Source organism: Zonotrichia albicollis, chromosome 4 (assembly GCF_047830755.1).
Source record: "Zonotrichia albicollis isolate bZonAlb1 chromosome 4, bZonAlb1.hap1, whole genome shotgun sequence".
NCBI classification, from domain to species: Eukaryota; Metazoa; Chordata; class Aves; order Passeriformes; family Passerellidae; genus Zonotrichia; species Zonotrichia albicollis.
Genome location: NC_133822.1, coordinates 2,040,529 through 2,053,820, shown reverse-complemented (window position 1 = coordinate 2,053,820; position 13,292 = coordinate 2,040,529). Strand labels below are relative to the sequence as shown.

Here is a 13,292-nt window from a genome sequence, read left to right as displayed (position 1 = left end):
GGGAACTAACACATTCCTGCTGGTTTTCAAGGAATTGCTCCAAATTTATCCTAAAAACAGGAATTGAGGAGAGATAATAAGAGGTTGGTTGGTCCCTCTGGAAAAGGTGGTGTTAGTTTGGGATCAGCACCCAGGAAATGGGAATTTTAGAGGGGAACTAATGGATTCCTGCTGGTTTTCAGGGAATTGCTCCAAATTTAACCCAAAAATGGGAATTAGGGAAACACAAGAAGGGATTGGTTGGTCCCTCTGGAGAAGGTGGGATTAGTTTGGGATCAGCACCCAGAAAATGGGAATTTTAGAGGGGAATTAACACATTCCTGCTGGTTTTCAGGGAATTGCTCCAAATGTATCCTAAAAACAGGAATTGAGGACAGGCAATAAGGGATTGGTTGGTCCCTCTGGAGAAGGTGGCATTAGTTTGGGACCAGCACCCAGGAAATGGGAATTTTAGAGGGGAACTAATGGATTCCTGCTGGTTTTCAGGAAATTGCTCCAAATTTAACCCAAAAAATGGGAATTAGGGAGACACAAGAAAGGGTTGGATGGTCCCTCTGGAAAAGTTGGTGTTAGTTTGGGATCAGCACCCAGGAAATGGGAATTATAAAGGGAGACTAACACATTCTTGCTGGTTTTCAAGGAATTGCTCCAAATTTAACCCAAAAACTGGGAATTAGGGAGGCACAATAAGAGGTTGGTTGGTCCCTCTGGAAAAGTTGGCGTTAGTTTGGGATCAGCACCCAGAAAATGGGAATTTTTGAGGGGAACTAACACATTCCTGCTGGTTTTCAGGGAATTGCTCCAAATTTAACCCAAAAATGGGAATTAGGGAGACACAAGAAGGGATTGGTTGATTCCTCTGGAGAAGGTGGGATTAGTTCGGGATCAGCACCCAGAAAATGGGAATTTTAGAGGCGAACTAACACATTTCCTGCTGGTTTTCAGGGAATTGCTCCAAATTTAACCAAAAAATGGGAATTAGGGAGGCACAAGGAAGGGATTGGTTAGTCCCTCTGGAAAAGTTGGCGTTAGTTTGGGATCAGCACCCAGAAAATGGGAATTTTAGAGGGGAATTAACACATTCCTGCTGGTTTTCAAGGAATTGCTCCAAATTTAACCTAAAAATGGGAATTAGGGAAACACAAGGAAGGGTTGGTTGGTCCCTCTGGAGAAGGTGGGATTAGTTTGGGATCTACACCCAGAAAATGGGAATTTTTGAGGAGAACTAACACATTCCTGCTGGTTTTCAAGGAATTGCTCCAAATTTAACCTAAAAATGGGAATTAGAGAGAGACAAGAAGAGGTTGGTTGGTCCCTCTGGCAAAGGTGGCGTTAGTTTGGGGTCAGCACCCAGGAAATGGGAATTTTAGAGGGGAATTAAAACATTCCTGCTGGTTTTCTGGGAATTGCTCCAAATTTAACCAAAAAATGGGAATTAGCGAGACACAAGAAGGAGTTGGTTGGTCCTCCTGGAGAAGGTGGGATTAGTTTGGGACCAGCCCCAGGAAATGGGAATTTTCGAGGAGAACTAACACATTTGTGCTGGTTTTCAGGGAATTGCTCCAAATTTAACCTAAAAACAGGAATTAAGGAGAGACAATAAGGGGTTGGTTGGTCCCTCTGGAGAAGGTGGGATTAGTTCAGGATCAGCACCCAGGAAATGGGAATTTTTGAGAACTAATGGATTCCTGCTGGTTTTCAGGGAATTACTCCAAATTTAACCCAAAAAATAGGAATTAGGGAGAGACAATAAGAGGTTGGTTGGTCCCTCTGGGGAAGGTGGGATTAGTTTGGGGTCAGCACCCAGGAAATAGGAATTTTTGAGAACTAACACATTCCTGCGGGTTTTCAGGGAATTGCTCCAAATTTAACCCAAAAAATGGGAATTAGGGAGAGACAATAAGAGGTTCGTTGGTCCCCCTGGAGAAGGTGGGATTAGTTTGGGATCAGCACCCAGGAAATGGGAATTTTTGAGGAGAACTAACACATTCCTGCTGGTTTTCAGGGAGATCCAGGGAAGGACGGCCTGAGAGGTGAAAGAGGCCCCCCAGGCCCCAAGGTAGGTGCTGAGTCCACGTCTCTGTGGTGGTGCCACCACCTCGGGCAGGTCAGAGGGGAGGAAAACCCAGCTCAGGTCTCCTCTGAGCCCCCAAAAGTTTGGGATTTCAAAGCAGAGCTCCTGGGATGGGCTCAGGAACTCGTGGTTGTACCAGAGCCGTGGTCCCACATCTCCACAGAGCTTCTTTGGGAAGAAGAGTGTTCTTCAGGAGCCAAAGAGGATAAATTTCTGGAATGTCCACGGATTGTTCCTTCCTTCCCTCCTCCTGTGAGTAGAAGAGCACATGGAAAGGGTTGGAAGGAGGAATGGCTTCGGATCCCACACATCCAAGATCTTTAGAGGTGGGAACAGCTCCTTCCTTAACGGAGAGGAAAACGCTGCAGGAAGTGGCACCAGTGGGGACAGGGAGATTTCCTGGTTGCCATGAGATCCAAACCTTTGGAAAAGCAAAGATTTATCCAGGGAAGAGGCATCCCAAGTTGTCCCTTGGCTGGAGATGCCCTCGGGGCCTTCCTGGTGCCCTTCATTCCACCGGAATCCGTCGATGCAGAACCCGGATTTCAGTGAAATGAAGCCCCTCAGAGAGGCAGGTCAGCCCCAGCTCAGCTGATGTTCCTCACCCCAGGAGCCTCCAGGCTGGACCTTCCCAAACCCCTGCAGCTCCTCCGTGATTTCATCCCTGCACCATCCAAGATCTCCGGCCTGGAGATGGAATTCCATGGCCGTGACCTTCTGTGGGAGCCCGTCCTGCTGGAGATGTTGGGCCCAGCCATGTGTGGGGCCACCAGCACCATGGCCACCTCCAGAAGGGACACGGGGACACCTTGGCCATTGTCCTCCTCGGTGTCCTCTGCACTGGTGGCACTGAGGGAGCTCCACGGTCTTTCATTTCTCTTATGTTTGTGGCCAAGAGGTGGAGAAGGGGATGGAGCAAAGCTCTGGCCCAAACCTCACTTGGATGCTGCTCGTGGGTCAGATTTTCCAAAAATTCCATCTGTGCCTGTGTCCAGTGGAGAAGGGAAGGAGTGGGGTGGGATTCAATCTGAGATTAAATGGGATTTATCTGAGATTATGAAGTGGGCTGGTGGCACCAAGGGACCTCCACAATCTTTTCTTTCCCCCATGGCCAAGGGGTGGAGAAAAGCATGGAGCAAACTTCTGGCCCAAACCTCACTTGGATGCTGCTCATGGGCCAGATTTCCCAAAAATTCCATCTGTGCCTGTGTCCAGTGGAGAAGGGAAGGAGTGAGGTGGGATTCAAACCCCTAAATGGGATTTATCCGGCATTATGGAGTGGGCTGGGGGCACTGATGGGCCTCCACAATCTTTTCCCCATGTTTGTGGCCAAGAGGTGGAGAAGGAGATGGAGCAAAGCTCTGGCCCAAACCTCAGGTGAATGCTGCTCATGGGCCAGATTTCCCAAAAATTCCATCTGTGCCTGTGTCCAGTGGAGAAGAGAGGGATTCAAACCCCTAAATGGGATTTATCCGGGATTGTGGAGCAGGCTGGTGGCAAACAAAGTGTCAGATATGGGATTATCCCCCTCCCTCTTTTGTTCCTCATGGAAATGATGGAATTAATGAGTTGATCTCGTTTGTTCCAAGGGAGAACCTGGCCCACCAGGAAGAGGAGTGGAAATGAAGGTAAATAAATCAAAATTAAAGACCGTATCAATGTTGGAATCACCTCCCTCTCTGTCTGGGTTGGGATGGCAGAGGGGACCCCAATGTGTGTCCCCTTGGCCATCGGCCACCTCCAGGAGAAACCTCCTGGAGAGCAGAGGGGGAGGAATTTGGAATTTTCTCTCCCCTTGCAGGACCTGGAGAGGCTTTTTGAAGAGTACGGGATCAAGGTAGGAGATCCTTTGTCCTCCCTCCTGACCTTGGGGCTGTAATTTGGCTTTTCCATCTCTTCCCTCTGGAATCCTGGAGGTGGCATTTGCTCCCCCGGCCATCCCAGAAAAGTTCATTCCATTTCCTTTTCCAGGTTGTATTTAGACATTTCCGGACTGGATTTTTTTTTGCTGCAATTTTATATGGCGGCTTTGAGGCCCCTGTGACAGCAACACATGGACCTTAAAGCCCTTCTAATTCCAACCTCACCACCTTCCACCATCCCAGGGTGCTCCAAACCCCATCCAGCCTGGCCTTGGACACTTCCAGGGATGGGGCAGCCACAGCTGCTCTGGGAATTCCATTCCAGCTCCTCCCCACTGTCCCAACTGAAAATTCCTTCCCAATATCTACCCCCGGGGGTAGAGGGCATCCTGTGTGTTGCCTTCTGATACAAGGCAGGCGGCCTGGTTTCAGGAAGCAGCACGGCCACCCCCTTCCCCAGGGTCGCTCGGGCCTAAGAAACACGCGGACACCAATATGGTGGAGGATCAAAGGCCTTTATTCTCTCTTCTCATGGGGTTTTATAGTCTAGGGGGCTTCTACGTCAGGTGAGGGTCTGTCCTTACCATCTATGGTTAGTAGGGAATGGAAAGTTACTGGGCAAGTGGAAAGTTACTGGCATCTGGTTCAGGGGGCTACATTCCTATGTTAATTTTCTTATCTAAGGGGGCAGGGGCCCTGTCTTCCCGTAACATCACGAGATCTTCCCAACGCCAGGCCCTACCTGCTACACCTGTGAATCTGCCAATCACTTCTGGAATTCCAGGAGGGAATGACAGTGCTGGGAGGGGGAAGGAGAGGAGACTGACACACCTGGGAGGGAATTATCCAAAGTTCTGAGGTAAATCCTGAAACCCCTGCCCAACCCCAGCTGGCGCTGCTGAGGGAGCTCTCGGAGGCGATCCTGCGGCACGGGCTGGACGGGCTCCTGTGGCACCGGGATGGCTCCAGGACGAGCAGAACTTCCATGGAAAACCAGGCAGCCGTGCCTGTCACCGTGAGTCCCCTCAGCTGCCAGGGAATGAGGGAGGTGGGGACGAGCCACCAAAGCCATCGGGATTTGTCACCTCTGTCCTCATGGTGGCCTGGGAGAGGCTGTGGCTGGCACTGGGATCTGGGATCTTTGGGATAAAGGGATACAAAACACTCATTTTTTAATGGGAATGAAGAAATCAGTCATTGTTGTGCATAGGAGCCATTCCCAGAGCCACCAAAGCTGTCAGGGTCACCTCTGTCATTGTGCAGGTCATGGTGGCCTGGGAGAGGCTGTGGCTGGCACCTGGATCTGGGATCTTTGGGATAAAGGGATACAAAACACTCATTTTTTAATGGGAATGAAGGAATCAGCCATTGATGTCTATAGGAGCCATTCCCAAAGCCACTAAAGCTGTCAGGGTCACCTCTGTCATTGTGCAGGTCATGGTGGCTTGGCAGAGGCTGTGGATCTGGGATCTTTGGGATAAAGGGATACAAAACACTCATTTTTTAATGGAAATGAAGGAATTAGCCATTGATGTCCATAGAAGCCATTCCCAAAGCCACCAAAGCTGTCAGGGTCACCTCTGTCCTCGAGCAGGTCACCTTGGCCTGGGAGAGGCTGTGGTTGGCACTGGGATCTGGGATCTTTGGGATAAAGGCATACAAAACACTCATTTTTTAATGGGAATGAGGAAATCAGTCATTGCTGTGCATAGGAGCCATTCCCAAAGCCACCAAAGCTGTCAGGGTCACTTCTGTCGTTGTGCAGGTCATGGTGGCTTGGGAGAGGCTGTGGATCTGGGATCTTTGGGATCTTTGGGATCTTTGGGATAAAGGGGTACAAAACACTCATTTTTAAATGGGAATTAAGAAATCAGTCATTGTTGTGCATAGGAGCCATTCCCAAAGCCACCAGAGCTGTCAGGGTCACTTCGGTCATTGTGCAGGTCATGGTGGCTTGGGAGAGGCTGTGGATCTGGGATCTTTGGGATAAAGGGATACAAAACACTAATTTTTAAATGGGAATTAAGAAATCAGTCATTGTTGTGCATAGGAGCCATTCCCAAAGCCACCAAAGCCATCAGGGTCACCTCTGTCCTCAAGCAGGTCACCTTGGCCTGGGAGAGGCTGTGGTTGGCACTGGGATCTGGGATCTTTGGGATAAAGGGATACAAAACACTCATTTTTAAATGGGAATTAATAAATCAGTCATTGTTGTGCATAGGAGCCATTCCCAAAGCCACCAAACCCGTCAGGGTCACTTCTGTCATTGTGCAGGTCACGGTGGCCTGGGAGAGGCTGTGGCTGGCACCTGGATCTGGGATCTTTGGGATAAAGGGATACAAAACATGGGAATGAGGGAATCAGTCACTGTTGTCCATCAGAGCCATTCCCAAAGCCACGAAAGCCATTGGGGTCACCCTTGTCCTCAAGCAGGTCACCTTGGCCTGGGAGAGGCTGTGGCTGGCACTGGGATCTGGGATCTATGGGATAAAGGGATACAAAACATGGGAATGAGGAAATCAGTCATTGCTGTCCATAGGAGCCATTCCCAAAGCCACCAAAGCTGTCAGGGTCACCTCTGTCATTGTGCAGGTCGTGGTGGCTTGGGAGAGGCTGTGGATCTGGGATCTTTAGGATAAAGGGATACAAAACGCTCATTTTTTAATGGGAATGAAGGAATTAGCCATTGATGTCTATAGAAGCCATTCCCAGAGCCACCAGAGCAGTCAGGGTCACTTCGGTCATTGTGCAGGTCATGGTGGCTTGGGAGAGGCTGTGGCTGGCACTGGGATCTGGGATCTTTGGGACAAAGGGATACAAAACACTCGTTTTTTAATGGGAATGAGGGAATCAGTCACTGTTGTCCATCAGAGCCATTCCCAATGCCACGAAAGCCATCGGGGTCACCCCTGTCCTCAAGCAGGTCATGGTGGCCTGGGAGAGGCTGTGGCTGGCACTGGGATCTGGGATCTTTGGGATAAAGGGATACAAAACATGGGAATGAGGAAATCAGTCATTGTTGTGCATAGGAGCCATTCCCAGAGCCACCAAAGCTGTCAGGGTCACCTCTGTCATTGTGCAGGTCATGGTGGCTTGGGAGAGGCTGTGGATCTGGGATCTTTGGGATAAAGGGATACAAAACACTCATTTTTAAATGGGAATTAAGAAATCAGTCATTGTTGTGCATAGGAGCCATTCCCAAAGCCACCAAAGCCATCAGGGTCACCTCTGTCGTTGTGCAGGTCGTGGTGGCTTGGGAGAGGCTGTGGATCTGGGATCTTTGGGATAAAGGGATACAAAACACTCGTTTTTTAATGGGAATGAGGGAATCAGTCACTGTTGTCCATCAGAGCCATTCCCAATGCCACGAAAGCCATTGGGGTCACCCCTGTCTTCAAGCAGGTCACAGTGGCCTGGGAGAGGCTGTGGCTGGCACTGGGATCTGGGATCTTTGGGATAAAGGGATACAAAACATGGGAATGAGGAAATCAGTCATTGTTGTGCATAGGAGCCATTCCCAAAGCCACCAGAGCTGTCAGGGTCACCTCTGTCCTCGAGCAGGTCATGATGGCCTGGGAGAGGCTGTGGCTGGCACTGGGATCTGGGATCTTTGGGATAAAGGGATACAAAACACTCGTTTTTTAATCGGAATGAGGGAATCAGCCATTGATGTCTATAGAAGCCATTCCCAAAGCCACCTGAGCTGTCAGGGTCACCTCTGTCCTCAAGCAGGTCACAGTGGCCTGGGAGAGGCTGTGGCTGGCACTGGGATCTGGGATCTTTGGGATAAAGGGATACAAAACATGGGAATTAAGAAATCAGTCGTTGCTGTCCATAGGAGCCATTCCCAAAGCCACCAAAGCTGTCAGGGTCACCTCTGTCATTGTGCAGGTCGTGGTGGCTTGGGAGAGGCTGTGGATCTGGGATCTTTGGGACAAAGGGATACAAAACACTCGTTTTTTAATGGGAATGAGGGAATCAGCCATTGATGTCTATAGGAGCCATTCCCAAAGCCACCAGAGCTGTCAGGGTCACCTCTGTCCTCAAGGAGGTCACCTTGCCCTGGGAGAGGCTGTGGTTGGCACTGGGATATGGGATCTTTGGGATAAAGGGATACAAAACTCTCATTTTTTAATGGGAATGAAGGAATTAGCCAAGCTTTGTTGTCCATAGGAGCCATTCCCAAAGCACCAAATCAGGGACTCCTCTGTCATCATGGTGGCCTGGGAGAGACTGTGGCTGGCACTGGGTTCTGGAATCTTTGGCATAAAGGGATACAAAACACTCATTTTTAAATTGGAATTAATAAATCAGTCATTGCTGTCCATAGGAGCCATTCCCAATGCCACCAGAGCTGTCAGGGTCACCTCTGTCCTCAAGCAGGTCACAGTGGCCTGGGAGAGGCTGTGGCTGGCACTGGGATCTGAGATCTTTGGGACAAAGGGGTACAAAACACTAATTTTCCTAATGGGAATGAAGGAATCATTCCCAATGTCTTGTAGGAAATTCAGTGACTCCCATTCAATCATTTGTTGTCCCTAGGAGCCATTCCCAAAGCCACCAAAGTGTCCTTGTGCCCTCTGGGAGCTTTTGGGGTGGTGGGTGTGGGGCTGGAGGCACCAAAAGGAGTCATGAGGGGGGTCTGGACAGCAAAAAGGATCCCAGGGAGGGAGGAAGATTCCTTGGAAGGGAAGTTTGGATGTGGCCAGCAAGGATTTGCTGCCCACTCGCCCCATCCTGGCCCAGAAATGTCACCAAGTGGGACAGAGCGTGCTGGAAGGTTGGGATGAAGCCACCAGGACCCAGGTCCTCATAGGTCTGGGAGCTCGGGGTTGTGACTGTCACACCAATCCCTTGTTCTGGGGTGGCTCCTGGGAGCTCAGGGCTGTCACTGTCACACAAACCCTGGTTTTGGTGTGCCAGGATCCGGGGCTGTCACTGTCACACCAATTCCTGGTTCTGGTGTGGCAGGATCCAGAGCTGTCACTGTCACACCAACTCCTGAAGCCACCAGAACCCAGCTCCTCACAGGTCTGGGAGCTTGGGGCTGTCACTGTCCCACCAATCCCTGGTTTTGGTGTGGGAGGATCTGGGGCTGTCACTGTCACACCAATCCCTTGTTTTGGGTGGCAGGACCCAGAGCTGTCACTGTCACACCAATCCCTGGTTCTGGTGTGGCAGGATCCGGGGCTGTCACTGTCACACCAATCCCTGAAGCCACCAGGACCCAGCTCCTCACAGGTGTGGCTCCCAGGGCTGTCATTGTCTCGCCAATCCCTTGTTTTTGGTGGCAGGACCCAGGGCTGTCACTGTCACACCAATCCCTGAAGCCACCAGGACCCAGCTCCTCACAGGTGTGGCTCCTGGGACTGTCACTGTCACACCAATCCCTTGTTTTGGTGTGGTGTGGCAGCATCTGGGGCTGTCACTGTCACACCAATTCCTGGTTTTGGGTGGCAGGATCTGGGGCTGTCACTGTCACACCAATTCCTGAAGCCACCAGCTCCTCACGGGTGTGGCTCCCAGAGCTGTCACTGTCACACCAATCCCTTGTTTTGGGTGCCAGGATCCGGGGTTGTCACTGTCACACCAATGCCTTGTTCTGGGGTGGCTCCTGGGAACTCAGGGCTGTCACTGTCACACAATCCCTGGTTTTGGTGTGGCAGGATCTGCTGGTGTCCCACACAAAAAGGATCCCAGGGAGAGAGGAGGATTCCTTGGAAGAAAAGTCTGGATGTGGCCAGCAAGGAATTGCTGCCCATATTTGCCCCATCCTGGCTCAGAAATGTCACCAAGTGGGACAGAGCGTGCTGGAAGGCTGGGAAAGGTTGGGATGAAGCCACCAGGGCCCATCTCCTCACGGGTGTGGCTCCTGGGAGCTCAAGGCTGTCACTGTCACACCAATCCCTTGTTTTGGGTGGCAGGATCCGGGGCTGTCACTGTCACACCAATCCCTTGTTTTGTTGTGGTGTGGCAGGATGCGGGTCTGTCACTGTCACACCAATTCCTGGTTCTGGTGTGGCAGGATCCAGAACTGTCACTGTCACACCAATCCCTTGTTTTGGGTGGCAGGACCTGGGGCTGTCACTGTCACACCAATCCCTGAAGCCACCAGAACCCAGCTCCTCACAGGTGTGGCTCCTGGGGCTGTCACTGTCACACCAGTCCCTTGTTTTGGTGTGGTGTGGCAGCATCTGGGGCTGTCACTGTCACACCAATCCCTTGTTTTGGGTGGCAGGACCTGGAGCTGTCACTGTCACACCAATCCCTGAAGCCACCAGGACCCAGCTCCTCACAGGTGTGGCTCCCGGGGCTGTTCCTGTCACACCAATCCCTTGTTTGTTGTGGTGTGACAGGATCCGGGGCTGTCACTGTCCCACCAATTCCTGGTTCTGGTGTGGCAGGATCCAGGGCTGTCACTGTCCCACCAATCCCTTGTTTTGGGTGGCAGGATCCGGGGCTGTCACTGTCACACCAATCCCTGAAGCCACCAGGACCCAGCTCCTTACATGTATGGCTCCTGGGGCTGTCACTGTCACACCAATCCCTGAAGTAAGCAGGACCCAGCTCCTCACGGGTGTGGCTCCTGGGACTGTCACTGTCACACCAATCCCTTGTTTTGGGTGGCAGGACCCAGAGCTGTCACTGTCACACCAATCCCTTGTTTTGGGTGGCAGGACTCAGGGCTGTCACTGTCACACCAATTCCTGGTTCTGGTGTGGGAGGAACCGGGGCTGTCACTGTCACACCAATCCCTTGTTTTGGGTGGCAGGATCCACTGGTGTCCCACACTTCCCACCATGTCCCGGCCTGGACCGAGGTGGCAGGAGAAGGACAGAGCCTGGAGCTGGAGGCCCCGGAGGTGCCACACTCTGGAGGATTCCCTGAGGTGAAAACAAAAAGCAGGAAAGATGAAATTGGGGATTTTATGTGTCCAGGTCAGGGCTCTTCCAATCAGGAAGGACATGGAGGGTGTTCAGGGAAGGGAATGGAGATGGGAAGGGTCTGGAGAACCAGGAGGCGCTGAGGGAGCTGGGCAGGGCCTGGAGAACCAGGAGAGGCTGAGGGAGCTGGGAAGGGCCTGGAGAACCAGGAGAGGCTGAGGGAGCTGGGAAGGGTCTGGAGAACCAGGAGGGGCTGAGGGAGCTGGGAAGGGCCTGGAGAACCAGGAGGGGCTGACGGAGCTGGGAAGGGCCTGGAGAACCAGGAAAAGCTGAGGGAGCTGGGCAGGGCCTGGAGAACCAGGAGGGGCTGAGGGAGCTGGGCAGGGCCTGGAGGGGCTGAGGGAGCTGGGAAGGGCCTGGAGAGGCTGAGGGATCTGGGAAGGGTCTGGAGAACCAGGAGGGGCTGAGGGAGCTGGGAAGGGAATGGAGAACCAGGAGGGGCTGAGGGAGCTGGGCAGGGCCTGGAGAACCAGGAGAGGCTGTGGGAGCTGGGAATGGGCTGGAGAGGCTGAGGGAGCTGGGAAGGGCCTGGAGAACCAGGAGGGGCTGAGGGAGCTGGGAAGGGCCTGGAGAACCAGGAGAGGCTGAGGGAGCTGGGAAGGGCCTGGAGAACCAGGAGGGGCTGAGGGAGCTGGGCAGGGGCTGAGCCTGGAGCAAAGGAGGCTCAGGGGCCCTGGTGGCTCTGCACAAGTCCCTGCCAGGAGGGGACAGCCCAGGGAACAGGGACAGGAGCAGAGGGAACGGCCTCATTTGCATCCTGATTAACAGCTCCTATTTATGGGAATCAGGAATACATCCACAATTTTTAAGGCCTCTCTCCATGCTGGGCTTCCTGTGTTGTATCTCCCTCTAAGGCTGGATCAGGATGATCCAATTCCTCAGAGACCTGGACAAGGTGGGACAGGACATTCCCCCTCAGCCACAGGCTCCTCCCATGTCTTCAGGCTCTTCCCAGATTTTTTCAAAATTTACCAAAATTTTGACATTTTAGGGGGGCTTGAGAGGGGAGGTTTGCACCAAGAGACACAACCCTGGAGCCAGCAAAAGTTGGGATTTGGGATGCAGAGACCCCAAAACTGCCTCTGTTGAGCTTTGGGAGCCCAACCCAAACCAGAAAAAAAAAGGATTTGGGACCATCAGAGCATCCCTCAGTTCCTCAGGGAAGGAATTCCCTCAGGGAATCCTTCCTTTTCCATTGGTGCTGATTGGATGGTGCAAATTCCCAGAGGAGTTAAAATTCCCAGAGTTTGACTGGACAGATCACTGGAATTCTGAGTTTTGCCCCTATTTTATTGCAACGGAAAATGAAATTAGAGAACGGATTTCTGCATGGATCAGTGTCAGGCCTTGGGAAAAGGGCCCTGCTGTCGATTTTTTTATGTTTTTTTCCAGTAATTAATGGAATTTTGTTGGTGTTTATCCATCCCTCCCTGCAGAGCTTGGCTGTGACCCCACCACATCCAGGAGATCCGCAGGAAAACCATTCCCTGGAAATCCTGCAGCCCCTGGAGGAGAGGCTGGAAGGACAAGCCCAGCAGGACACCAGCCAGGTACGATTTTCCAAGGATTTCAGAAGGACTGGGATGCAAATCTTAATCCTGGGGAGGCTTCTCCATATCCCTGGAGAGCACCAGAGCTTCTGGAATGGGCAGGAAAAAAAAATCCCTTTGGCAGTGATAAAAATCCCTTGGGAAATGTTTTGTTGGTTAATTCCACAATTTTTGGGGAAAAACCAGGATAATCCCATTTTTTATCTGATCCCACCCTTGGTTGGCTGAAGAGTTGATGATTCCCAAGGCTTTTCAAACAGGGATAATGCAGACTCCAAACAGGGAATTTGAAATTTGACTCCTACAGGACATTTCCTTTTCCTTCCCACTTTCCATGGGTATGGAAATTCATGGATATGGTCTCAGGATATTCCACAGGTATTCCAGGATATTCCTGCTGTGCTCTACAGCATCTGAGTCATTTAAAGGGGAGGTTTTTAGGGTCTAGGCAGGAATTTGGGGATTTTCTCTGATCCCTAAAATCCCATTTCCCTCTTTTTTCCTGCCCTCCTGGGCAGAGATTCCCTTCCCAAATCCTGCTCCAAACCCAGCACTCTCCAGTTTGGATATTGTTGTATCCCTATGGAATTCTTGGAAATGTCCAGAGGCAGGACAGCACCAGCTTTAAAAAGTGAAGGGAAAAATATTTTCTTGGAGCTTCAGGAACAGCATCAGCAAGGATATTTTTATTTTTATTTTTATTTTTATTTTTATTTTTATTTTTATTTTTATTTTTATTTTTATTTTTATTTTTATTTTTATTTTTATTTTTAATTTATTTTTATTTTTTTTAATTTATTTTTATTTTTATTTTTATTTTTTAATTTTTATTTTTAGTTTATTTTTATTTTTATTTTTTAAT

General features: G+C 50.9%; 1 protein-coding gene across 1 annotated transcript in view; it reads left to right on the top strand.

Annotated features, from left to right (window-relative positions):
• LOC102072566 (uncharacterized) overlaps nt 1-13,292 on the top strand; it is a 188,983-nt gene that overhangs the window by 97,222 nt on the left and 78,469 nt on the right. The window contains exons 46-51 of the mRNA XM_074540384.1: nt 2,006-2,059; nt 3,664-3,702; nt 3,876-3,911; nt 4,826-4,951; nt 10,709-10,825; nt 12,317-12,430. Of these exons, the coding sequence (XP_074396485.1) occupies nt 2,006-2,059; nt 3,664-3,702; nt 3,876-3,911; nt 4,826-4,951; nt 10,709-10,825; nt 12,317-12,430 (486 nt within the window). The remainder of the gene's footprint in view (nt 1-2,005; nt 2,060-3,663; nt 3,703-3,875; nt 3,912-4,825; nt 4,952-10,708; nt 10,826-12,316; nt 12,431-13,292) is intronic.